This window comes from Diadema antillarum, unplaced genomic scaffold (genome assembly GCF_040938485.1).
Source record: "Diadema antillarum isolate AM-2024a unplaced genomic scaffold, OU_Dant_1.0 seq00000599_RagTag, whole genome shotgun sequence".
In the NCBI taxonomy this organism is placed as follows: domain Eukaryota; kingdom Metazoa; phylum Echinodermata; class Echinoidea; order Diadematoida; family Diadematidae; genus Diadema; species Diadema antillarum.
Window position 1 is genome coordinate 658,641 of NW_027271529.1, and position 26,317 is coordinate 684,957.

Genomic DNA, 26,317 nt, shown 5'->3' on the forward strand with positions numbered 1-26,317 from the left:
ATTTTACCCAAAGTGTAGATTTCACTCAGTGACTACAAAAGTTACCATTCTTTTAAAAAAATGTATACATGGATGAGAATGGGTGAAGTGAAAAGTAATCTTTCAGCTCTAAATGACATTTCAAGTTGTGATAGTATTGGACCAATTTCTCATCATCAGAGTAGCATTCATGCAGGGGTCGCACTTAACTTTTTTTGTAACTAGCCAGGCGGACTACCTAGAATCAATTTTGACACTGAAGCAATATTTTGGCTAGCCAGACGGACTAGTTACTTCAGAATTTTATGATTTTTAGCTAGTCCGACATGATTTTGGGTGGCCAATGGCCAGCGGACCATCGCCAATTTCGAACCCTGTCATGTGTATTGTATGTAAACTTTACAGTGGACTCCTGTTACAATGAAGTCCTCAGGACCGATGGTTTTCTTTTGTTATATTGAAACTTTGTTATAACCGTACAAATAAACAATAAAAAACATAGAGCGGATACTGTTACGGTCTGAATTTTTACTTTGTTGTAACCGGAATTTCGTTATAACTTCGTTATGACAGGAGTGTACTGTATACGTAATTTCTTGCTTTCGATAACTAGAGCACAAACACATTGAAAGAGACGTTGACCCAAAAAAAAAAAATATATCCTTGCCTCTTATAGATTGACCTGTAGATATTTTGTGCAATAGTTGAGCATTCACCTTTCTCATCTCGTATCACGGATATTTGGGATTTCTAAGATACAGAGAAGAGGAAGGAAAACACAAATATGCAGTGGCGGATCCAGGTGGGGGCACGCCAGGCGTGTGCCCCCTTTATTTTTTGTTAAAACAAAAGAAATTGTTAAAAAATGGGGGGGGGGGGTGGTTGCATGTGCGTGCCCCCCCCCCCCCCGCCTCTACGGAAATCCTGGATCCGCCCCTGAATACGTATACATTGTGCATCTTTTCAGTGAGAGAGAAAATACTCTACGTAAGAGTATGTTAAGAATAAGCAGTACACTGCATCATTGGGGCTCGAACTGTGTTGCCATGTTTGTCTCTGCATGTATCTGTGCATTTCAAGTAATACTGAATCTGATGAAAAAACACCGTACAGTGTATTTAACTGCAGTTTCATTTTTGCCAATGTTGCCAGTTGGCCAACAATTGCATCTTCCCACAGGAAGGCAAATGATCGTCTCCTACAATACAATGTCTGTTGTTGTTGTGTCCATGGTGGCAAATTGCCAACTTTGCTCCTCTTGCAAAAAGGTACAGTTGAACCTCTCGTATCCGGACAAGTCGGGACCGGGGCTCATCCGGATAAGGGATTTGGCCGGATACGGGAGACTCAATGCTTTATACATGTACATATACATACACATGTACTGATGTAGCCCATTGTAGTACCACATGTAGTAATGTGTATACTGCAACCTTTTCATTGTTACATTTGGGGATGTTTGGGGATGTTAAAATGTCTGAAGGTAAGCAATTTGGAAGGAAATTTGATGTAATATGTATGTCAATCATGTTGGAAGTAATATGTAATTCATGTGTGTTTGTGTAGGAGTTCTCAAGGAGTTGGGAATCCCCCTTTCCTCCCGTATGGCTTTATTTAAAAAAAAAAAATCACGGCGAGATTGCGTCCGTATAATAGAGAGATCCGGATAAAGGGAGGCCGGATAATAGAGGCTCAACTGTACTGTAAAACACGATTACATCTCGTGGCATGAAAATTTCACGAATTGGAGGCGATGGCCTTTCTCGCAGCATGAAATTTACATGACTTGCTACTGGCATCCAGTGTATATTGTGTAGGCAGGAACTTACTAGTACTAGAGGTTCTTGGGCAAATCTACTGTAATACATGTACAGGTCGTAGTGCATGTACACAAGATATGACAGAGAGACCCATGTTCCATAGCAAAATTGTTTTATTTATTTCGCACTGTGAACGGAGTACACATATGCCATTTTACATGGTAAATAGTATACACATTGACGTTTCATTCAATTTTCTCTAAATTACATCATTTTCTTCAACATTTTTTCCTTCTTTTTTTTTTGTTGGGATAGAACAAGCATGATCAATACATTACGACGAGAAAAGAAATAAAATACACCTTAAACTACATTGTAATGTTGGGACATACTGAAACCATTCCAATATGAGGACATACATTCAACATTCAATCCTGTTTGGCTACACTGCACTGCTGTAACAATAGTATCTTAAAGTTAGAGCTTGGTAGTGTCACGTATAAATATCAAAATATCCCTTGCCTTGAACACAAGCATTCAAACGTCTGAACGTCCAAAGAAAATAATACACAAACTAACTCCCCACCAAGTTCCACCTTAGCAAAGAAAATTCTCAAGCCATTCTACAAAAGACTGCTGCAAGTTTCATTCTGCATAGTTTCATGCAATCCAAATGACTTGCTTTTTAAAATTCTTTGCTACTTAAAAAATGCACGTTACTTTAAGATAAATGTGCATTTCCACCACGTATTGATCCCTTGGATTTCAGGTTAAGCAGCCAGAGGGCCAAATGTGAACATTATCATATTTTTCATACTCTACAAACACAAAGCAAAAGCAAAACTAACACTACTAACAATAATTTGAATAATAATAATAATAATAATAATAATTAAAAAATAAATAAAAAATAAATAATAATAATAATAAAAATAAAGAAAACAAAAGCAATGCTAATAATTATGACAGTGCCTAAAGGTTTGCAATTCCCTTCTTTCCTTGTCTTCTAAATGTAGTCAATCATGTTTATAAAGTGAGATGCATATCACTGAAGATGAATATTGAAGTCCCTTGATCTTAAACTACTGGCAATGTTGATAAGGATAAAAGATCATCAAAATCATGAACCTAGCATTTCCTAGCTGATAAGTCTAACAGCTCATCTTAAATAATATCCATTTTTTTTTCACGAAGAACATTTACATGATCCCAAAGTTACGAGTATATATTAATATGCTTTACTTTGTTTTGCTGTGTTTCATACAGAACTCAAACAGCGCTCGCCCACTCGTATTTACATCAACCACTTACTACCTAGATCCTTATATTGTGGGTCGGTTCTGCCGTGCCATTACCACAAGTTCATATGCACATCTGTGAGATGGACTGATCTACATAATGTGTGAAATCTTGCCCCCATCGGACACTTCTAAGGGGTGCTGGAGTGCTCCTCTGTGTAACAGGCACGGAGTGACAACCTGCTTACTACATACCTGGCACCATGTACATGGGTAGGGCTACAGTGCTCTTTGGGTACCAACAGAATTGCACACCACATGGGGTCTGGAACGCAAGTCTAGCACGTCCTGTCCAACGATGCTGATTTAAAGTGCCACACCACACTCCAGAATGTCAGATGCATAAAACATGCGCTTGTTCTGGTAGCTATGTAATTATCAGCTGACAGCTCTCTAGTGTGTTTTTGATGTGAATAGAAACCATACAGCCCTCGACAGCAATTTGCTACGAAAAACGTGAAGCTAATCTCCCTTCCTGTGATCATTATCTAGCATGGAGGGGTGATACATGGTTAAAATGAAAACCGGTGAAAAACAAAATGAAAGCTAATTCCGTACAGAAATCTTTTCTGTGTTTTCCCACCCACACGGCAGGAAATGGTGACAAGAAATTTACAATATCCTCCATGCACTTAAAATATACTAGCATGCGACATAAACAAATCCTGCATACATGTGGGTATAAAATCTAGGAAACACCATTTTCTTGTCCTCAGTGCAAAAGAAAAGGAAAAGACAAAGATAAGCACATAAATATTTCGTATAGTCTATAAAGTTTACCAAGTGCAAACCAGTACTTAGCTAGTGCAGATGATTGGCATATTCAGCATGGTTTTTTTTTTCCATTAAATTTCCATTTTGAAAGCATAAGATGTCTTTTGCTAAGAATTATACGAGCGACAAAGCTATTCCCTCGAAAAGTTCATGAAACAAAATGCTAAAAAGGCAAAATATCACAGTGGTTTATCATCTCAAAGATTGTCAAAGGGGCACCCTTTAAGCACAACCTTTTCAACACTGAGCAATTCTCCCAATCGCATATAAATGTAAACATTTCGTCACTAGTGGTTGGATGCGTGAGCTGGTCATACGCTCCGTGAAAATGAATGAGGTGATCTCAAGCACCCGAGTGCAACACACAGAGGTCAAGCAGGGTTAAATTTTCGGTGTTCTGTTGTGCACACCCAGTAATGCAGAGTTACTGTGCATCAGGCATGGGCAGGGCATAATTATGCTGTAACCGCATTTAATTTTTCCCTTTTTTTCATGACTAAAAAGATTGTCACTTCACAACAGAAATGCATTTTCAGAACTTATAATGTGACCTTTCTTTAACCAACATGTAACAACTGCCAAGAAAATCTACAAAACTGTGGTAGTTTTGAGATGGAAAAAGTGCTCCATGTTTGTGTGTATGACCAAATCGAGCTTGCGCTGTGCATCGGCAAAGCGTTGTCGGCACACTGTTAATAATGAAATTAAACGGCGCCGCCGCTGTTTGAGTTTTCATAGTTATATGCAATAGGGAGGATTCACATTGGCCACTGGAAACAAAATCAGATCTGATCACGTCCGTTTTCATCAGAAGTGATGGTATGTGCCATTGGTATTGGTTAAGTTTCATTGTTAATATAGATGCTGGCAGAAAGTACACACTCAATTCTCCAATGCACTGCAAGTGATTTTCCATACACTTCAAATTGCTGGGGGTTTAGAAAAATAGGAACATATTCAAATAAATGAAGATGGGTCAATCGCAGTGGCTGGCACAGTGCTGGTATAATGCCTTCTAGCAGAGTGCATCAAATTGGTCAATAAGAGAACGCATCTAGCCAGTTGGTCAACTGAATACATAAGAATATCATTGATCATTTGTCTACATAATCTGGCTAAGGTTTTTACAAATAACACCAAGTTTTTCTCTGAATTATACAACCGCTGACCAAATCCCAGGCATATAATCTAAACTTTGAAAGCAGAAAACGAGAGATAAAGATACTCATCTCGTACAACCTGTTTGAATTAAATATGTCTCCTTATCATTAGCCTGGCGAAAAAATAAAAAGATGGATTTCAACACAAATGGGAAAAAAAAGTTGTCAGCGTGATCTGTGATGTAGGTTCTCACCATTTCAGCTTCTGAGAGAGGAATCCATGGACTCTTGAGAAAGGCAACAAGAAAACAGAACATTGAACATGTGCCTCTTGTTGCCATTTACAGCAGAAAGTTCAATGATCAATTATGCATACCTATGGATGGTCTACTTTCCACCTTCATTAATCACGGCTGCACACTTACTCATTTTTTTTTTCTTTACTGGTCCGACCTGTCTGTTTCATCAGTAGGTACCAAGTTTTTCTACGTTTTACTGGTCCATTCCTGAAAAAGTTACTGGTCGGACAGTGATTTTTACTGGTCAGGGACCGTCGGACCAGTGCCAGTGTGCAGCACTGCATTAATCATCTTCTCGTACACATTTTCAGAGCGCATCGAGTGTGCTTACACTATTAACAAAACATACACAAACAGAACGAACAAACAAACTCACACACACACACACACACACACACACACACACACACACTTACACATCCACAAGTTTGCTTGGTGTAGACCATAAAAATATTAGCATCTGGATTGTTTTGATCTGTCTTTATGAACAATGAATTATCAGTGTTAAAATTCACTCTTATGTCCAGCCACCAACAGACATACACACACACACACACACACACACACACACGCACGCACAGAGAAACGCCCACAGCACAGAAAAAAAAAAGATAGAATAATAGAAAGAAAGAAAAAAAGATGATGCCTCCACTTCCAGGTGTGCAAACTCTCCCTACAGACTGCACAGTTTGCTGCTAAGAGCAAACTACCAACTATAACTTAACTCTTAATAAAGACTTGAACATTTTGTCAGACATATCTACCAGCGAGACACATTGGAACTTTGGGGTGAACTGGCTGAGACATAACACACACAGACACGTCTGCTTCTGCTCGCTACAATGAAACCAGTTTTCTACGGCTACAATTCTGTCAGGCGTATACTGGAACTGCATCACGTTGCGATGGCATCGAAGGACGGCCGACGCCCACCGTAGTAAATGATTTCTTAGAAAATATAGAGGCCATACACATACACATGTTAGTGAGACAAGGAGCTATAAAGGGCAACTTCTTTCCCACAGTAAAAATAACCAACCACAGGAGACTTTATGAGGGTGATAACTATACTGCAAGATTACTGGTATACTTTGAAAGAAATGGGAATAAAGAAATATTGGAACACATGATACAAATAATAAGCATATAATTCATATTTACAATAACATTCACTTTGTTTTTTTTGTACTTATTTATATTCAACAACCATTACATTTTTTGTTTTTAATATACATATTGTTTATGAACATGTTAATTTCTTGCTGCACGGGAGGAATCCCTTGTTGTGGATGGATTTGCGTGGGATGGTGATCACATCATTACATTTATTCATACAAATTTAACCGTGAATATTCTCTCCTATCCTTCCACAGACGGCTTTTCTTTGTGTCCCAACTATTGGGGGTGGAATATTTTCACCCCTTGCTTGGATTCCCACCCTGCAACACAAAACTTGGCAAATAACGGCTGATGAGTGTAATACAGTGTATCATTAGCCTTTGGATGCCCCCCCCAAGTCAGAGGTGAATAGTATTCTAGGGTAGAAGTCAACTGTAAAAGGGTAGCTTGTGATTTCCTAGACTTCATGGTACTTGGGAACAGAGTGCTATTTTTTTCTTTCTCTACCAGGCCTGACAATTGTGACCCAATTCAAGATATGAAAACATATGCATGGGAGTGTCCAAGGATTTCTTTGTTGTTGTTTTTTCTTTCCCCACACCACACATCATGGAAAGGAAAGGAGAACTGTTGGTAATACTTGAATTCTTTTCGATATACAGACTTGTTTACTGAAAAATCACAAAGGGGTATTCGAAACACACGTTGGCTGTTAAAAGGGATATCTGATTAGTTGCTAGAATGTTGACTGATCTGTCGCTGACTCGTCGGCTGCTGCTGGGCAAACCCACAATGAGTTTTGCCCTGTCTCACTGTCTCTCATAAGATACCGACAACCGTCCCTCCAGCGGCCCTTTGCTAGTTTTTGCAGCAGCCCCCTGACGACTGTTGGTTAGTTTGCGTTAGGTCCACGCCGCCCCTAGATCCGCCCCTCTGCGCGCTGCTGGCTCCGCCCACTTGGTCATTCTTTGGAAGTTTCTTGGCTGAAAGAAGCAAGTAAGACGAGGGAGATGAACAAAATTTCAAATCTGAATGGATGGCGAGGTACTGTTCACTCATTTCACAGCAATGCAATCACGAGAATATTAAAGCTTTTTGAATTAAAGTCTATTTAGCAAGAGTAAAGGCCTGATAAAGAAAAACAGCTGTACAAATATAAAGATTGTCATTGAGTCATCTGCGCAAACCGTTTGGATTGTACACCAATCTTAACTTGGTCAAACCATTAAGACGATGTAGCTAAAGAGTCAGGACTGTATGAGAAGTGTCATACAAGCCCCATTTTCTTGAACTAAAATGTAAATTTTTTCATTATGACCTGTCTCAGGATATGTCAAACACACACTTCATCGCTGCAATATACGCAAGTTATGACCAAAGTCATATCCTCCACAAAAAACAAAAAACAAACAAACAAACAAACAAACAAACAAACAAACAAAAAACAAACACACAACCTTTCAATTGTTATACCTGCAAACACAATGCAAATGAGTTCTCCAACAATAGTGCTGCATAAATGTGATTGAGTACCACTATTAAAGACGTAGGGCGGTACAAGCCCACACGCCAAATTGCCCATGGCAACTAAATCTCACTATTGAGCAAATGATAAGGAGCATACAAGAGCTGTAGGCCTTCCTTCTCGAGGTACAATGCATGGGCACCATACCAAACTGTCCATGCACGGAAGTACAATTGAAGGAGACATTTTGTTTTTGTTGTTTTTTATGCCCCAAGATAAATAACTGATAGTCAAAGCATTTTATAATTTCATCTTTTCCCAAATTCCCCAAATCTCAACTGATCTGCCATTTTCACATTTACAGCTGTCAAAAAGTAACTCTTTCTGTGAATTTCTCAGTCAAATGAGCCTTTGATACCTGCTTTTACAATCATACAGGTGTCTAGCAAGAATGTGTAGATATCTTTTTCTCACAAATACTTGCACAGAACACACTGAGAAGGTAGAGCTCTGTCTCAAGAGATTACAGACAGTCCCTAGATCAAAACCAGTGGTGCTCACAAGAGAAATCGGGGAGATACTTGGTGTACTTCACTTCATTCACAATGAGCAAAGGTGATTCCCTCATAGCGAAGACTTTTACGACGTCTTGTCAGGACAAGAAATCGAGAGATAGATAAATTGGAATTTCCAGGGGGCCTCCTGAAAAAAGAATCTGGGAGACTTCACGACTGTGCTCGTACATATGTACGTGATGCTGTCTTTGATGAGACAGCACCAGCAGTGGACAAATCACTTTGGGCCTCGGCAATTACGCTCACTGTCATCGACTCTGTTGCTCATTAGAATGACTTAGCAAGTTGTATGTGGTTTCCGCTGAACAGACTATTTGTGTCTTACTTGTTCGTTGCTGACGGTACGCAATCAACACGCTGCACGACCACACTCCTGTCACCATTAATACCTTCTAGTCGTTTTATCTGGTGAAGGTGTCTACATCGGGGAAATTACCTCCCAGACTTGTGTACACTTTCCCTCAATCATCATGCTACTTTTTTACAAGACATTCTTACATACCATCTAACAAAGACTTTATAAAACAATATTGTATTATTAAGTATCATCAATGTGCAGTCAAATGTAACTTAAAGGTCCTGTTAACCTTTGAGAACAGTGATTTAATTTTTTTTTTCAAGATATGACATTTAATGCATGTGTACACATAGGTCTATTGTTCCACAAAACATCCTCTCGGAATATAAAATTTTTGCAATAAAGCCTAAGATATAAGGAGATACAATGTATCTGTATTTTTCTCAATAAACCGTAACTGTAGACGGTTTAGTCTGGAAATATTTAAAATATTTTTCCTTCGGTACATGTAGTCTGTTGCTAGTCTGTTTGATCACAGGGCTGATTGAACTATGATACTGGTGTGTACAAGATGTATGATACATACATTGTACATTTGTTTGGACAACAGTCAATGTTTATCAAAACATTTTTTTTTAATTAATTTTTTTTTCTAACAATTTAATTTGTCAAAAAAAAAAAAAAATCTTGCTACTGTCATCTATATGGCATTAAAACTGACCTGATACAAATGATTTTCAATTGTTCTAAATTTCTTTAATAGAAAAATAGTATCTGCAGCCACTACACTACACACCCATATTTGTACACAGTACAATAGGAAAATAAATATGAATGTGCATAGTACACATACAGTACATGTAGCACTGCTTTATGACAGAATGATAAATACTGCACTTTTAAAACAAAGGGCCAATTATGCTTACATTCATTCTTCTTGAGCTCTTCAAACAGAGTTCGTTCTGAAAGAGCATGCAAGAATCTCTCCAATATAAAAAACTGTTTCATGGACAAAATCTTCAGCTACAGTTGTACACACTGAACACTGCACACACAGCACACATAACTCGATGAATTTGGATGGCTGCACTACAAATGACATTCATCAAAACATGTTTTACACTGTGGCTAGATGTAGAAATGATGCATGTTCATTTATTGTGCTAGCCTTTCTACTTTTATAGCAAGTTATTCCAGATTACACCGAGCTGGATTTATACACACATGTGACACTAGAATACAGGTATACAATATGCACATGCCAATTTTCTATCAAACTGCCCAGGCACAAATTATTTGGCAGAGGCAAGTAGCAATGATTCCAGGATTTATCTCATCAGATTTGTCATAGCACATGGAAACAACAACTATTGTATTACTCTTGTGCAAAGTATTATGAGCCCTTTTGCCTCCTTGCCCACACCAACTACAACTTGTAATCATCAATCACATAAATTGAATGACCATTTGTTTGTTTTAAGTATGGAGTCTTTGCTCAAATGTATGTATATGCAGGCAAATAAAGCAATGGCAATAAGTATCTTTTGTAATGCTCTGATACTATTACAAATGTATAGGTCATGACTACCTTATCAGACTATAAAATGTATAAGTCATGTTTTCATTTAAGTGGGACATTTATTAATCCCTTCTCCGTCCCCCATCTCTTTTGGGTACTTACTATCTTTATGGGTGAGTATGCATAGAATGGAGTGGACGATTAGGGGCGAATACATGTACAGTGTACAAGCACACATGCTGTACATGTAACGCATGAGTGAAACACTAGGGAGGCGATGCCTACCATGCTGTACCATGCTGTCTGTACCATCAGTCACATTGATCAGTGGCCCTCGACACACTGCACTTGTTGTGGTTGAGAATATCGTCAATCAATCACTGCGCCAGCGCTGGCACACGATTGAACACCATTTTATACATTGTAATAGGTAATGCCTGCCTATGAAATGTCAGTTGGGGGGAGGGGGGATGATTACCACACGCTTGCACGTGTACTATCAAGTGAGATTTGAACAGCTTCTTTGAAACACTATTTTTATGAACACAGTTACATCACTGTACATGAGTGCGACTTTCTTATTCCTAGGCCTGCCATTGTGTTACAATAATGATATGGCAAATATGTGCACCTTTACAATGTACATGGCAATCATTTCGGTATCAAACTTGCAATATGTGAGTCATCTTTATGAACAGAATGCATTTGACATTAAACAGTAGCACCAATGGTATGCCAGGCTGGGTAATGCAGAGGAAAGTGGTTTTTCATAGTAAGCTAGATTGATGACACTACAACACTGAATGAGGCTATGGGCACAGGAACCAAAAACATTTGATCTTTGTAATCATTGTAAATGTTCTCATGGAAAGTTCGAAACCTATTTCTGATAACAGAACATCCCAATGACAGAAGCACACTGGATAGATGGTGGTTTGACGAATGGCTCTCATGAAGACACAGCCTCAATTTACATCATATACAGCGATATGAAACAATCTTTAGCAGCAGGAGAATTGAAACATAGGCAAGTGGTATGTTTCAGTTCAAGCGCTGTTCTAGGCTTTGGTCCTTACTTTGTACAATCATTTCAAATCACGAGCTTCAATAGATGAACAGGCATCCCATATCATCATGGGATTAAGGTAGAGTGAAGTTAAAGTAAGTGAATAAATTATGTCTGAATGAAGGAGGAACACGTGGACAGGCAAACTCTGCTATTCCAGTCAACCTTGCTGAAATTGAATAACCTGGGTTGAGCAAAAAAAAAAAGAAGCTCAATGGCCTATCTTGCCCCGGGCAACCACAACTCAGTGTCAGGCAAGCAAATGCTCAGGGGCACCTGCCTGCTAAAATACCGACTTGTTGCTCAATTGTCGCTAGAAAGAGGCAAGTGGGAAACACTTTAGCAGAATTCATAAATGTTGTTTATATCTAGTCCATGGATTATGCAAATTTTGTTTGCACAAATGTGCATGACTAAACGTGAAGCCAACAGACATAAAAAAAATTAATGCGCACTGATATGCCCATGTGAAAGGTACACCTACAAATGTACATATGTACATTGTATGTTCATGCTTTGTTTTAATAGTCTATGGACTAGACTAAAAAAAAACAAAAAAAAAAACTTGTTAATTCAGGCTATGTGTTCTCCCTTTTTTTTTTTGGGGGGGGGGGGGGTGATCACTCTACTGGGACTACCAAAAATATGACTTATTAAAGTGCAAAGTTTTACATCACTGTCAATAGCAGCTCATTTGCATTATGAGGTAACTAAATGACAAAGATAATGTCCCCAAGGCCATTTTGTTTAAAAAGGCAATGATCTCCCATTTAGTGTGCGCAATTCATTCACACTGGTAGATTCATATTTGATAAGTGACTTTATGATTTCATGAGCAGCAAAGCCTGTAACAACTTTTGGCGATGACAAAGCTGTAGTTGACAACACTGGCTACAGTCATTCTCTTACTTTCCTTGCAGAGGTAAACATGGCAAAAGCAGCTCAAATAAAGACAACTTTGACGTTATGGATACAAGTAATGAAATGGGAGCTGTTCATGCATTACAAAACTTGTAATAAAACAGCGAACTTGAACAATGAATGAATAGAGGAATGATAAAACATATAAATTAATACACAAAACATTCATGCCTCGCGTATCCTTCTGGACAGAGGGATAAAATACTTTTAATTCTTTGTTTGCCATGGTACAAATTCTGGTGAGCTCCATTATTCTGAAACTGCAACACACAGGATGTATATTAAAGCACTTCTGGAAAACAATCTCTTTTTATACAAAGCCCTATGACTTTAAGCATTTACACCAGAAATGCAGCAGAGAAAATCGCAAGTTATGCTGTGATGTAAATTTTTATGGCAAAGCTAGAGCAATGAAGCTTTCAATGTACTGTGGCAAAGAGCAATCTATCAACTGGTTTGTCCAGGGTTATGTTTTGTAGAAAATATGTGAAATTGGCACAACATCAACAAGGTCGAGCATGTGACCATGGCAAACAAAGTGTTAAAGCCCATGACACTGTCATTCTGATATCAATGACATTAGGCGTTTTCACATCAGCCCGATAAAAATCCAAGCTCGAGATATTTTTCGCGATCGCAAATTAGCTCGCTATTTCATTTCCTATTCACATCAGCCCGAAGAGAATTAGCCCGAAATTTTTTCGAGCTAATTCGATAGCTGAGCATGCGCAAACAGTGTCGGGTATACAAGTAGAGCGCACGCTTTCAAAAAAACATGCTAGGCATGATGGGATGTTTTGCGCTAATTTCTTGAGGCGATTTCACATTATCAAATAGCGCGCTAGTTCGCAAATTATCCCGCTATTTTGTAAATTTCCCGAGTTGGACTCGAGAAATTTTCTCGATCAGAGCGATAGAATTAGCTCGCTAATTTGTATTCACATTATCAAATAGCACGCTATTTCGTGATCGGGTTAATTTCCCAAGTCAGAAAATAGCGCGCTATTTCGAAACATCAGGCTGATGTGAAAACGCCTACTGGACGTATGAAAGAATCAACAGTGTCTCACAATATTCAGAAATCTGAGAGAATGACAGACCTTTACACCAGACTCATCTTTACTAGCCCAGCAAGTTCATACAACTTGTCATCATAAAAATCTATTTATATATCACAAAGCTTTTACACCAAGCTCATCTTAGCCCAGCAAAGATATACAATGTGTGACTCACTTATTGTCAGAATAATTTCTTCTACATTTCTTTGAGAAGGCAGTGGTGGTATTGTTCAGGAACCAAGGTTTGATATCTTTTTTTTTTTGGCATTTATTCATTAAAATCACCAGAGAAACACAGTTAAAAAAAAATAATAATAATGAACTAAACATTTGTCAGTATCTTCATGGTATATGGAATGTGCTAGAGTCATCTGGAAACTCTCAGAACAGGATTACCATCTTGAGCATCTGTTAACATGTACTCACAACCCACTCAACTATTCAAGTCACTATTGCTCACCAGTGCATAGAATTAGGTTGCCAGGTACATGGAAAACACTGGAAAATACAAAAGTATAGGCTTTCTTTTAGTTATTAAAATATGGCTCTACATCAGATGCCCATGTATTTTTACTTTTTCTACTTTTATAATCCAAGGCTGCCTTGCAATCAGAAACTGCACTACCTCAATGAATCCCTATTGTTCTCACTTATTTTAATTCTTTGCTTATAAATGGAGTCATAACAAAAGATAAGAGAACAAATCCTCACAGGTGGTTGGGGAAGGAAAAGGGGGCAGGTTTTACACTCTCCTTCTGACTGTAGCTTACCTATTGCCAGGAATATGTCATTGACGTTCATGGCAGTCTTGGCCGATGTCTCCATAAACAATAAGCTGTTCTCCTCCGCATACGCCTGGGCCTCCTGCCGATTGGGCACAAACACATGCATAAATGAATACAAGTGAATGCCACAACACCGGCTCCCTGCGTAACCGGCACGCAAATGTACAGTGTACGTGTCATGTGTGGTTATGAGTATGGTAAATGTGGTGTTTCATGTGTTGTGTGTGCAGGGGCGTACAAGAGCAATGTGTCTTGGTGTGAGTGTGTGTGTGTGTGTGTGTGTGTGTGTATGTGTGTGTGTTTGTGTGTGAGCCTTAACAAGTGTAATATAACACATACAGTGTATGTGACAACTAAAATCCACACACACACACACACACACACACACACATACACCCCCCCACACACACACAAACACACTCTACCTGAAGGCACATAAAAATATGGGGGATGAGAAAATGGGAGGGGGAATCACCTATCATATTAAGGAATGAGAGGCAACTATCACTGATATGGTACCTTCAGACTGAAGTTGCCACAGAGCAAAACCATCAGCACCCACATATTTAGGATTTTCAGTATCATTCACTCAAACCAGCTCCACTTGACAAAATTAGACCTACACCTGTACACTTCATAGTATTAACAAAATAAGAGCTTTACTACCAGTAGATTTAAAAAAAAGAAAAATCCCATTCTCTTCTTTGTAAACTGAGTATGAACTATTGTCGTCTTCTTAATCTTGTATTTGAAAAGCACAAAAAAAGTAACTTCTGTAGTGTTTAGAATGACTAAGACAGAAAAAAAAAATCTAGTGTGTTCTCATTACGTACACACGTATGGTACATGTATGTCTATGGGCTATGAACTGTCTCACACCATGAACATATCCATGTACACTTGTGATGTTATAATGTTCGGTACCATGCCTTTACTGTGATGTTTGACTGGATGCATCAAAACTGTACTCACACCTTTTAGCAGCGTTAGAATTATGATTCATAAATGTAAATATCTAAAATATCTGGAAGTCCAATTAGAATCAAACCTAATTTGGAATATCACTACAATGTCTTACTTCATTCAGATGAAATTCAATATAAATTTAATAATTTTATACACAGGCCCTATACAACTACTTTGGACAAAAATTGCTGTTACACAACTTTTGAAGCAAACCTTAAACAGAATCCCACTATCTAAACAGAACATGTTGTTATCAATAGTGTCAAACCCATCCTCTATTGCTTTACATACTTCCAGTATTTTTTTTTTTCATTTTTACTTATACCATCTGTCTTTATTCATACTCATATTTACATACATGCTGGAATCTAAGGACGTATAATGTAAGGTATGTTGAGTAAATTCCACTGTACCTCAAATTCCACCATCCTCTTGTTAGCAAGATCTGCCTTGTTTCCTGCCAGTGCGATGACAATGTTTGGACTAGCTTGCCTTTGTAGTTCTTTTACCCATGTCTTGGCTCTTCCGAATGTCTCCTGCAATAGAACAAAGTCTTGTTTAAGAGAAATATCAGCAATGCCACACGAGCCGTGTGCGCAAGCTTATCAAGTTGACACAATTATGTTTTGAAATTCAGTGGCAACACTCAAGTGCACAGTGCACATCCACATCTACACTAAATTATCAGTTGAACTTTGTAACCCCTTGCAAACATTTTCAAGCAATGTTGTGTCTTCGCAAAAAAAAACAGCTCATGTGATATACATTCTTTGTCCTACAATACGCATCTACACCTGACTTCAATGTTTGAAATACCAATCGGTCATCGGCAATTTGTGCCATGCCCCTCCCACTGGCCAGAATGCACCTTTCACAATCAAACAGTTCACAGCAACAATATATATTTTTTTTTTTTACTCACTGGTGCCCTTTTCAGTGGATTTGTGCCCCCTCAAAACAGTGGCCTTGACCAAAATTTCATGAAATTTGAGGCCTATGACTTACTTGTATAAAAGACAGGCATACATATTCTCTTTTCCCTTATATCCAACAGGCTCACAACACTATAAATACATGTGTATATTACCTCCATAGTGCAAGACACAATTCAATGTCATCCATAAATGAAGCAGACGGCTCACCTTTTTTGATGAGACAATACACAGGGAAATACAGGCTATTCAATAAAGCCCTGCTTATCCAGGTAAATTGTACAACTCTGTAGTCATTACGCTTGCTGTGTCAATATCCCCCCTTTTGGGCACCATTATTATTCAAATAACATTCCTAAACCATAAATAACCTATTGACAAATTATACCACATCAAAATGACTTTTGAATATCATTCCAACAATAAAGGGGGGGGGGGTGCACATATTTTATATGCCATCACTTTAAGTAACAGAAAATTGCTGTACGTGATTCCGCAGTTGATGGTACATGATGTAATTGGACTAGACAGGAGCCCATACACTGCTCATAATCTCACCATACAACAACTGCCCTATGATCATTTATGTTATCCTTCTCATCACTTATTTTTATCACATCTACACATACATGACAAACAACATATGTAATAAACCACATTAAAACATCAAACAATATGAAGCAATTCAAACAATGTATTTTTTAAATGAATGACTGGCACAAATTCACACAGACTAGAAGGGGGCTCATTCATTCAGACAGCGATTATTTTCTCTCCATAATGATTTCCTACAGTGCAAAACATGCTTGCCTCCCAAACTTTTGGATCCCAGTATACAAAGTGCACCTGAAAGCTTCCTTTCAGCTGGTCCACACACGCACCAATCTCGCTGATCCCAGCGAGAGAAAAAGAAGAAGAAAAACCCACAATAAACAGCTGTCACATGACTGACTCCTTCCTTCCATGCCGTTTGTTTTCCCCCATACCCTCCAGCCAGGGGAGCTGAGTCATGTCCTGAAAATACATTTCGTCAGCGTCGCAAGAAGGGCATTCATTCGTGCATTCCTGCTGAGCTCTGATATGTTTGCTGGATGGCTGTATTGTCACCAACTTGACAATAATCTCATTGCTATTGCAGTTCTCGGCCAAAACAGGGACAATTACTTCGGAAAGCATCACTCTCTAGACCTACTTGCTTTTCAAGTAGATAAAGCATGAGCTGACAAAGGGGGTAATTCTAAACTTTACCTGTTTGTCAAACTTTTACCTGTCTTGATAAAAGTTGCTCTCAGTCTCATTCACAGTTTATGCAGTGGATATCATACATGAAATGTGATTATTACCATAATATGCTTCCAAACATGAAAACAGATTTCATTGCCTGAAAAGGTACATGAATATTCAAAGACTCCATTCTCTACTCATCTCTACTTCTCTCATTTTCCACCCGAAGATGTAACTTTAACCAAACCTTCCCAAATTTTTTTGCATTTTCATTTTAAACATTTAGATAGGATGTTCATGGGAGGATAGAGCATTAAAATGACAAAATATTACAGTTTGGAGAAATTGTAGTTTCTCTCTCCACCTGAAACTGCGATGTAAATGTATGTAAATATGAAATCTTATCAAAACAATAAAACTACATCTCGGCACAAAAATGAATGAATGGGATAATCTTTGAACTTACTTGATTCGTGATATCGTATACTACGATGGCTGCTTGAGCTCCGCGGTAGTACATTGGGGCTAAACTGTGGTAGCGCTCCTGCCCAGCGGTGTCCCAGATTTCAAACTTTACCGTTGTGTCATCTAGGCATACTGTCTGTGTCAGGAATGCAGCTGCAAGGATCAAATTGTGAAAACCAAATCTTGAGTCACAAAAATGATCAAATGAGAGAAAAACAAAACACAAACAAATCTTGCACGTATTGACTTTGACCAAGTAAAACCAATTTTTTGACTACATCGTACTTGAGCCACAAACATTTGTTTCCTTATGTGTAATTTGTATGTTTAGAGTGCATCTTTTTTATGCAATAGGTCTGTTGATAATGACTTGTCAAGCAGCTCATGCATTTCATTATGATGGTAAACTGTATGTTGTTGTTTTTTTTTCTCTCTCTCTCCTGTTTTTTTTTCAACAATGCACTGATGTTGCAACTTACACTGTACCAACTTACTGCAACATGGAGCAACCGAGCCTGTGACCTTTACTAAACATCACTGCGTAGGTGCATTTATCAGATCACTTCTGGCGTAGAATTATGGTTAGAAACATATTTCTGAAATGCCGGAAAAAGTGTGATCGCAAACATGTTTGAGCCTGAAACACGTTTCTGTGGAAATGATAAATTTATGCAAAGTTGTTTCAAAATGCATTTGTAGCTCTGACATGACCACGCCAACCACTGCCAACTACACATTTCCGCTCCTTGGGTCAAACTGAACAACAGAGCAGCGCAGTGACAAGACCTCCAAATCAACTCACCATAGCAGTGATAAATGCAACAGCTCCAGAAACGTGATCTGGGAAACGCACAAAATATGTTTCACACATGATGGGAAAGACAATAAACACATCTCTTGTACGTGCGTGTACATGTATGTCTGGTCTGGCACATAAACATGCGTATCAAACAGGTTGCATAAAATACTTGCTACGAAATCAGTTGGCTATCACACACATTTGCCAGACAGTGTGAGCCCAGAGAACTCTTCTAAAGGGGGAACAATTCCTGAAATTGAATTCCTTTCAGTTCAAGGAACATCCTGCATTCAGTCAAACATTTTGTACATTACAATGTATGTATTGTGTATTGATAAGCATGCAGCATGCTCAACAACATTATGTGAATCCAATGATAACTCTCTCCCAAATGGGTAATATTACAAAGCTAGAAAAAAGTTTGTAATCATAAAGTTGCAGATGGGAATCTAAAGCAATGTATACAATGTACCAACAATGTTCATACAGACCATTCAGCACTTGTTCTGTCTCCACTTGTAACCCTACAATGTACATTCACTCATTTTCACACATGACCTCAAGCCACAAGCAGTAAATACTCTTACATGTATACAAACAGCATGGAATAAAGTTGTAACGACACAGAAGACAGCCTGCTCCAGCCAAATCTATCCGCACTCTGCACTGTGCTGTACCTGGCTGTGTAAAAGCACCTACATGTACATGTACTCGTATATCAATGTAGTGTACACCCTTGTTTTCCTTTTTCTTTTTCTTTCTTTTTTTTTTTTTTTTTTTTTGGGGGGGGGGGGGGACCCACACCACATACAGTACATGTTGTACTGCTGATTATTAAACCAGTATGCATGAATTGCATTAAAGGACTGTAGTACATTATACAAATGATGCACAGGATAGAGTGCGTTAGTGGAGGCGTAGCGCACTCGATAATTGTGAAACATGCACGAGGCGAAGCCGAGTGCATGTTGCACTACATTGTAAATACCTGAGAGTGAGCTGCATCTCCACCAACGCCACGAAATAATCGTGTGCATCATTTGTTTTATAAAATGGGTCGAAAACTAACAGCATTTTTCACGTACCTTTGTGGGTCAATACCAGTCAGCTACATGTAGCACTAGCACTCGCTCGAGAGAGTCGAGTCAAGCACGTCGCACTCGGAAATCCCGCACATGTAAGTACTGTACGTATATAAGAGTACTGTACGTATAAGAGTACTGCATACGTACGCCACATAATATGTTATGCACACAAGAAAGGCCGGCCGGCAGCCCAAACTAGGAGTTGTTTACAGGATTGACAGCGCGTATACAGTGTACTAGTAGTAGCGCGCGACGCACTTGTAACAACTGATTGAGTGCGCACTGGTACTGCAGTGCAATGGTACTAAAGTAATCAAAGCCCACGTGACTCATTTCAGCGCTTCCTATTGGCTACGTTCTTGAATCCATTTTATAATCTGCATTAATGCACTGCATTCATACAATGTACATTTTTGCTTGTAGCAAGACAAAAATTTGAGATCTATTCTAATTAATCATTAATGATAAATGAAATCCCTGCCCCGTGGAAAGTGTTCTTTGTAGTACAGTATATTACACAGTCCTAGACAAAAACAAAATCTCTGCGGCAATGTGGCATAAATTGCAATGTGTACTGTGTATTTGTAAATTACACTACAGTCATCTTAAATAATGGCAGCATACTAAACTGCATGTTGATGTACAACTTGCACATCATATCTTCAAGTCTCCCCCCTTTTAAAAATAGAATATTGCCTACCAAGTATGATGAAAGAGAACGTTTTACATGATACATGGGTCATCTGTTCTGTTATGTTTTTCTCCAGGAAAACATGTCACTCTGACTCACATCCAGTTAAAATATGATCCCCCCCCTGCCCCCCCCCCCCCCTCCCCATTCACACAAAGCACACATGTAATGCTTTACAGAACAAGAAACATGTAAGAAACTACCCTGCAATACAACAGCATCCAAATGCAGAGGAGGAGGAGAAAGGGGGATGTGTTTTGATGCCGCGCTTCATCTCGGGTCTCCAGTGGCTCATGCATATTACCCACCGGCTGCACTCGCCACATTGCGACACAACCTAACAGGTAGTTGACTGTGTACAATGTATGTTTTCACTTGGATGCATCTGGTTTCCTTTCCATCATATTAAAAGGTCACCAGCAGAAAGGGTACAACAGCACATGAATAACTCTGCAGCAAACAGTGAGAGTCAATAGACTAGTCACATGGTGTCCAGTCAAGTGTGAATGTGTACACTGTAAAAGCCATAAAAAAAAAAAAAAAAAAAAGAGGGGGGGGGGGGGGGGGTTGGATGCCCTCATAATGAATACATTATGTATTACACAAACCTTAAATCTATGAATGCATTGCACACATACATTTTGTACATATCACCTGTAAAATACCGCCGGTAGTTTGTACAATGTAAATTAAAATTACTTTGAATTATGACTGACATGTATTCTACAACATGTGGATTACACAGGTTACAGAACATGTTCTTCAGCATCCCTTCAGATTACAGATTAGTAATTATTCACGTACATGTACAGTACAAGTGTACAATTACATACGTGTACATGTACAAGTAAATAAATGTAGTACATTTACACAATGACAGTCTACAGTGTACATGTACATTGTACATCTCAGATTATCTATAGCAATAATAATGTCACAATAGCGGAATGCATTAAATGCCAATTGCCTTGATTTTAATTCAAAATCCGAATTTTCGGGGGCCTCCCCCTTCGTCAGGGATGAAAGTGCTATTAATGAATTTACACAGTGATATTGCATCAGGGATGAAAGTGCTAATGAATTTTCACAGTGATATTAATATTACTGTGAAAATTCATTAGCACTTTCATCCCTGACGAAGGGGGAGGCCCTCGAAAATTCGGATTTTGAATTAAAATGAAGGCAATTGGCATTTAATGCATTCCTCTATTGTGACATTATTATATTGCTATTTCTAGTACTGCCAATATGCAGAGCAAATACAATGTTCAGATTATCTACAAACTGTACATGGTGTGCTTTTACAAAATAATACATGTACAATGTATACATGTGCACATGTAGACTTCTCATAAGGGTTTTTGTATCAATCTATATAACAGAAACAAACATCTATCTCCATGAGAACCATTTTCTATTGTAAATTGTGATCGCAAATCTAGACAATCAGTTGTACAATTGTAAAGTGTATTATCCATTTAAGAGAATAACATTGTTATCTTTCTCACAGTCATCATCACTATCTAGTGAATATTTCCTCTTTATGACAGCATCCTTCACATGAGGGGAAAAATCTGTACATCCATGTTGTAATTAACCCGTGGAGGACGAGTCCCGAGTATACTCGGGCAGGTGTCTATGGGAAATGCATGTTATACATACAAGTAGCATAATCAGCCCGTCCTCATTCTCAATCTTGTCAATAAGCGTGTAACAAAACAAAAAAATAATCTGAATAGTACAAAAACATAACAAAACTGAGAGTAATTGTACTTCAACAACTTTCAACTAGGATATTATGATTTCCTCTGAAAGCAATTGAATCACTTCTGAAGGCCCTATATTCTGCCATGAATACAACTACACATGTACAACAGATACATGTGTACATTACAACTGTAGTTACTCATTTAAATTTTGATTTAAAGGCCTATGGAACAGGAACAAGAACCAAATGGCAGTCTACCTTGTACATGTGTCATAACATGCATAATGAATGCCAAATGAGGACAATCACGGAGAAAATTTGTTTCATTTGAGAGAATACATTTACATGTAAGTGTAACTAACATTCTTTACAGTACATGTAACCAGATGTTGAACATATGTACACTATGTACATAGATGTGCATGTGCAATGCTCAGTTAAAGAAAAGAAAAAAAAATGTGCAATACTCAGTAAACTACTTGTACAGTGTATGGCAAAGCAATCGTGTTCAAGTCACTACAGTCAAACTTCGCACACAGCTGTAAGGCCAATTTTGAAGGGACTGAAGAAAACGCATCAACTTATAGCAAAGGTGACATTCAACATACTGTAGATCTGTATTCACGGAGGAAGACACACGTACACTGTACAAGTACTGTACAGTATGTGTAAGGCTATAGAATATAAATTAAAGCCAAAACATACTGGTACATGTACAAGTGTACGTCTGCAAAAGTTGTCAAATTTCGCTCCCAAATGTGCACGCATGCATAAGAAATGTGTGGAATAACGCTGTAATACCAAGATATTCGATGGGTTAGGACGAAAATGCGAAATATTAACCAAAAAGGTTCACCGAAGTTGCAGTCTCAGAACTTACCCGATCGGGGTCAGGCTAAACTCAGACTCGGGGACAACTCGGCCTCGCTTTAACAGCGGGGCCGAGTTGTCCCTCTGGATTGTACAGTGTTGTACTATGGGAGCGGCCTGTATACGTAGCGCTTCGCGTTCTGGCTAGTCACAGTTATAGTCCGAGTTGAAAGATGCTTAACTGAAAAGACAGGAAAGTGCGCACTAATCCTGTACAAAACAAATGGCTAGCGCGCGGTCCTCAAGCGTTGTGTATTACGCACATCACCACTACTCTACTATCTTTGGAGTTGATACAACGTGCGCATCAAGAACCTCTGGCGCGCATGCAAAATTACTGTGCGCCTTTCAAGCACCTATGTATAGAATGCAGTATGGCGGACATGAACTGCGTGTAAATTGCCTGAAATAGGGCCAAGTTTTCCCTGAGACCGAGTTAGTCTGGATCCTTCTGGAATAAAAGTCGGTATACCGACTCTTATTTTTGATCTTGAATTACTCCAAAACAACTTATCATCACGGCAAATCGCGTAAGCCAGGTAAGTTTCTTGGTAGACTCTTTCGATATATTGCAAGCAAATATGAAATGGTGTCAGACAGGTTCTCAAACCCTTACCAAAACTATGTTTTCACTTTAAGACTCTTTACTTTCATCAACTTTATAGCCGATGACTCAACATAATACATCGTCGTGTACACTGTCAACTAATGCAGAGTTGATTGTATTTTAAAGTGCAACTTAGGTAGTATAGTGTTCATGATGCTTACTTAACTGTAACTATTAGTCCAAGCATTTATTAGCAACATTTATCTGACATCTACAATGTACCATAGAACATTCATTAACAGTAATTAAACTGCTGTCATATTTACATCAGCTTTTCTTCAGAATCCACTACAAACAAATCCTCTACTTTTGGCGCAAAAAAAAAAAACACACCAAAAAACAAAACAAAAACAAAGAAGAAAAAAAAAACGATGAAGCTGTCCAAATCTAGAAACTTAGCTATTAATCCATGATTTAAATTTACATTGGAAAGTCAATTGACTACATGTTGTATTCAAAAGCAAGAGTGAAAAACTGTAGACCTACATATTGTACATTGCAAATATTTGGTACATTGTAGCATGTCAGCAAAATTGTGAAATCTCTGGATCACTTTAAAACCACCTTTGTCAATTCTGGCCTAAACTTCACTGTTGGATGGAGTTCCATGCACTATGCAGCACACATGACAATATTGATTTTTCTCAAGGACAGATGAGTCACTACTGATATGCACAATTTTTGTACACATGTCGAATAGACAAAGCACTACAAATTCGCATGTGAATCAAGTCCACCATGCACAGTCACCTGAGTGACACTGCAATTTGCATGTAGCATATTCATAAACATTACAAAGCTAGAGGCTATAAGATAGAAATACAGCTGTACTAAAGATACAGTAGTAAGGACTAGAAGAGACGTGAGGCTAGAAAATCTACATACACTCTTTGTGAAGTTTGCAGATATACAGACCAAGGCACATGTACAGCTGTATCTGTGTTCTTCCATCATAATACACCATGTACACAGGTGTACAAGTGTAAGAATAGTTATAATCAATCCATGACACAAGAATATGACAACAAATTTGTAAAAATTGTGGGCTGCAAGAATTTTTTTTTTCAGTGTTTATTGATGTCTTTTTTGTATTGCCTCTCATGCATGATTAAGTGCTAACTGTCTGACCAGTGACTTCTTCATTCCATAGCATACATGTAGATACAAATTTTGTATCTAAAACAAATCCATTCCTTAATCATGGTCATGGACTTCAGAAATTGAGAAGCAAAGTTCTGTCTTTGTAGCTGCTCCACACACTGGATGTTGGAAATTTCTGGCACATTTCTTTACTTTAAAATGCATACGAAATGGAAAATGGATGTAAATCACAAAAGAAGGCTATAAACTTTCATCCAACATGCACATTCTACTGGGGAGCTAGCGCTGTACATGTAGTACTCTCACTTGCACATCATGTGCACATTAAAAACACAAAACACACACACACACACACACACACACACACACACACAAATATACAAACAAATAATGAAACAACACATGAAAAACCATGTGAAATCTTCCTCACTCTCTCCCACGAAAAGTGGAAATGCAGATAATGTAAGTTACCACTTTAATAGTGGTTAACCACATTCATTACAGTATTTGCACTATTGACTGCATTATGTCTGTATACGAAGTGCTAGATTTGAGGTTCAATCTCCTCGTTACAAGTGAAACTAATTCTAAACTACATGTAATTCTCACCCCCCCCCCCCACCCTCCTTTGTGCACATGCAACTGACTACATTGTACCTGTCAAGACTCTTTGCTTTGTAAGCACTCTCATGCTTTTAGTCTCAAAAACAAATTTTTCGTGAGAATAGCTTGCTTGATAATCATCTCCACTGAAATTTGGGCGATCATGAACATGACATCGTTGCAAAGAATACTGTGTATGCCATATTTAGCAAATTTTTATTTTGTGTGTGTTTGGATCATCCAACAACTCTGCGCTTGGTTAAATCTGCAATTGTTGAGTAAAGCAAAGGAAGGAGAAAGGTTGCAGTATTTGGCACCCCACTGTACCAACAACACCAACAACAAATCTGCTATTTTGTTTAATTATTCATTCAGGGAGGATACGTACAGATGTACATTGCATACTTGGCAAGGAACCCCCCCCCCCCAAAAAAAAAAAAAAAACAAAAAAAAACAAAACAAACAAACCCAAAACCCCCAAAACCCAAACCCAACCCCCCCCCCCCCAAAAAAAAACCAACAACAACAACAACAAACAAACAAACAAACCAAAAAAAAAAAAAACCAAAAAAAAAAAAACCAAAAAAAAAAAAACACCACAACAAAACAAAACATTTTCAACAAACCAACAATATACTTCCTTGAGGCTGGACGCCTGGATGCCTTCTTGTCTTTTTTCGGGGGGGGGGGGGGGGGGGGGGGCAATTTCAGATAACAGACCAAATACAAAGGCTCACAGCTACATGTAAAATGAAAAGGCCCCACAGTGTACTACACCATATGTATACATACGTACATGTTAATATACACTCTGCGAAAGCAGTATCACATTCTCTAATCACAGATGTAATACATAACATGTGTGCTCAAGTTTATACCAATTAGAGGTTCTGTAAAGCTTGCCTGAAACTGGCAATAAACTGCAGGAACCCATATGGTAGAAGTGTATGATGTTGATGTAGCTTTGTCTATGAACTCATACTCACGAAAATTATCTCTGAGGAGATTAAGGTCACATCACCTTGTCATTGACCTTCAAGTCCTACTGAATCAAACAACTTTGTGAACACAAACCCGTAAAATGTTTTTGCAATTTGCCGTTCTTTTGGTAAACCAGACATGTGGACTTTAGATTGTCCCAACATGGGTTTTGAGTTGGGGGGGGGGGGGATGTGGTGGGAGACAGGAAAAAAATGGTACACCTGCATTGTTACACAGGTGCGAGTTCTTGATATTGAGTGCATTACAGG

General features: G+C 38.4%; 1 protein-coding gene across 1 annotated transcript in view; it reads right to left on the reverse strand.

Annotated features, from left to right (window-relative positions):
- Positions 1-5,141: 5,141 nt before the first annotated feature.
- LOC139735804 (ras-related protein Rab-5B-like) overlaps positions 5,142-26,317 on the reverse strand; it is a 29,900-nt gene continuing 8,724 nt past the window's right edge. Inside the window, exons 3-6 of the mRNA XM_071646554.1 lie at positions 17,605-17,756; positions 15,396-15,518; positions 14,002-14,095; positions 5,142-7,312 (exon numbers count right to left, since the gene is read on the reverse strand). Coding sequence (XP_071502655.1) covers positions 7,188-7,312; positions 14,002-14,095; positions 15,396-15,518; positions 17,605-17,756 — 494 coding nt within the window. The 3' untranslated portion in view covers positions 5,142-7,187. The remainder of the gene's footprint in view (positions 7,313-14,001; positions 14,096-15,395; positions 15,519-17,604; positions 17,757-26,317) is intronic.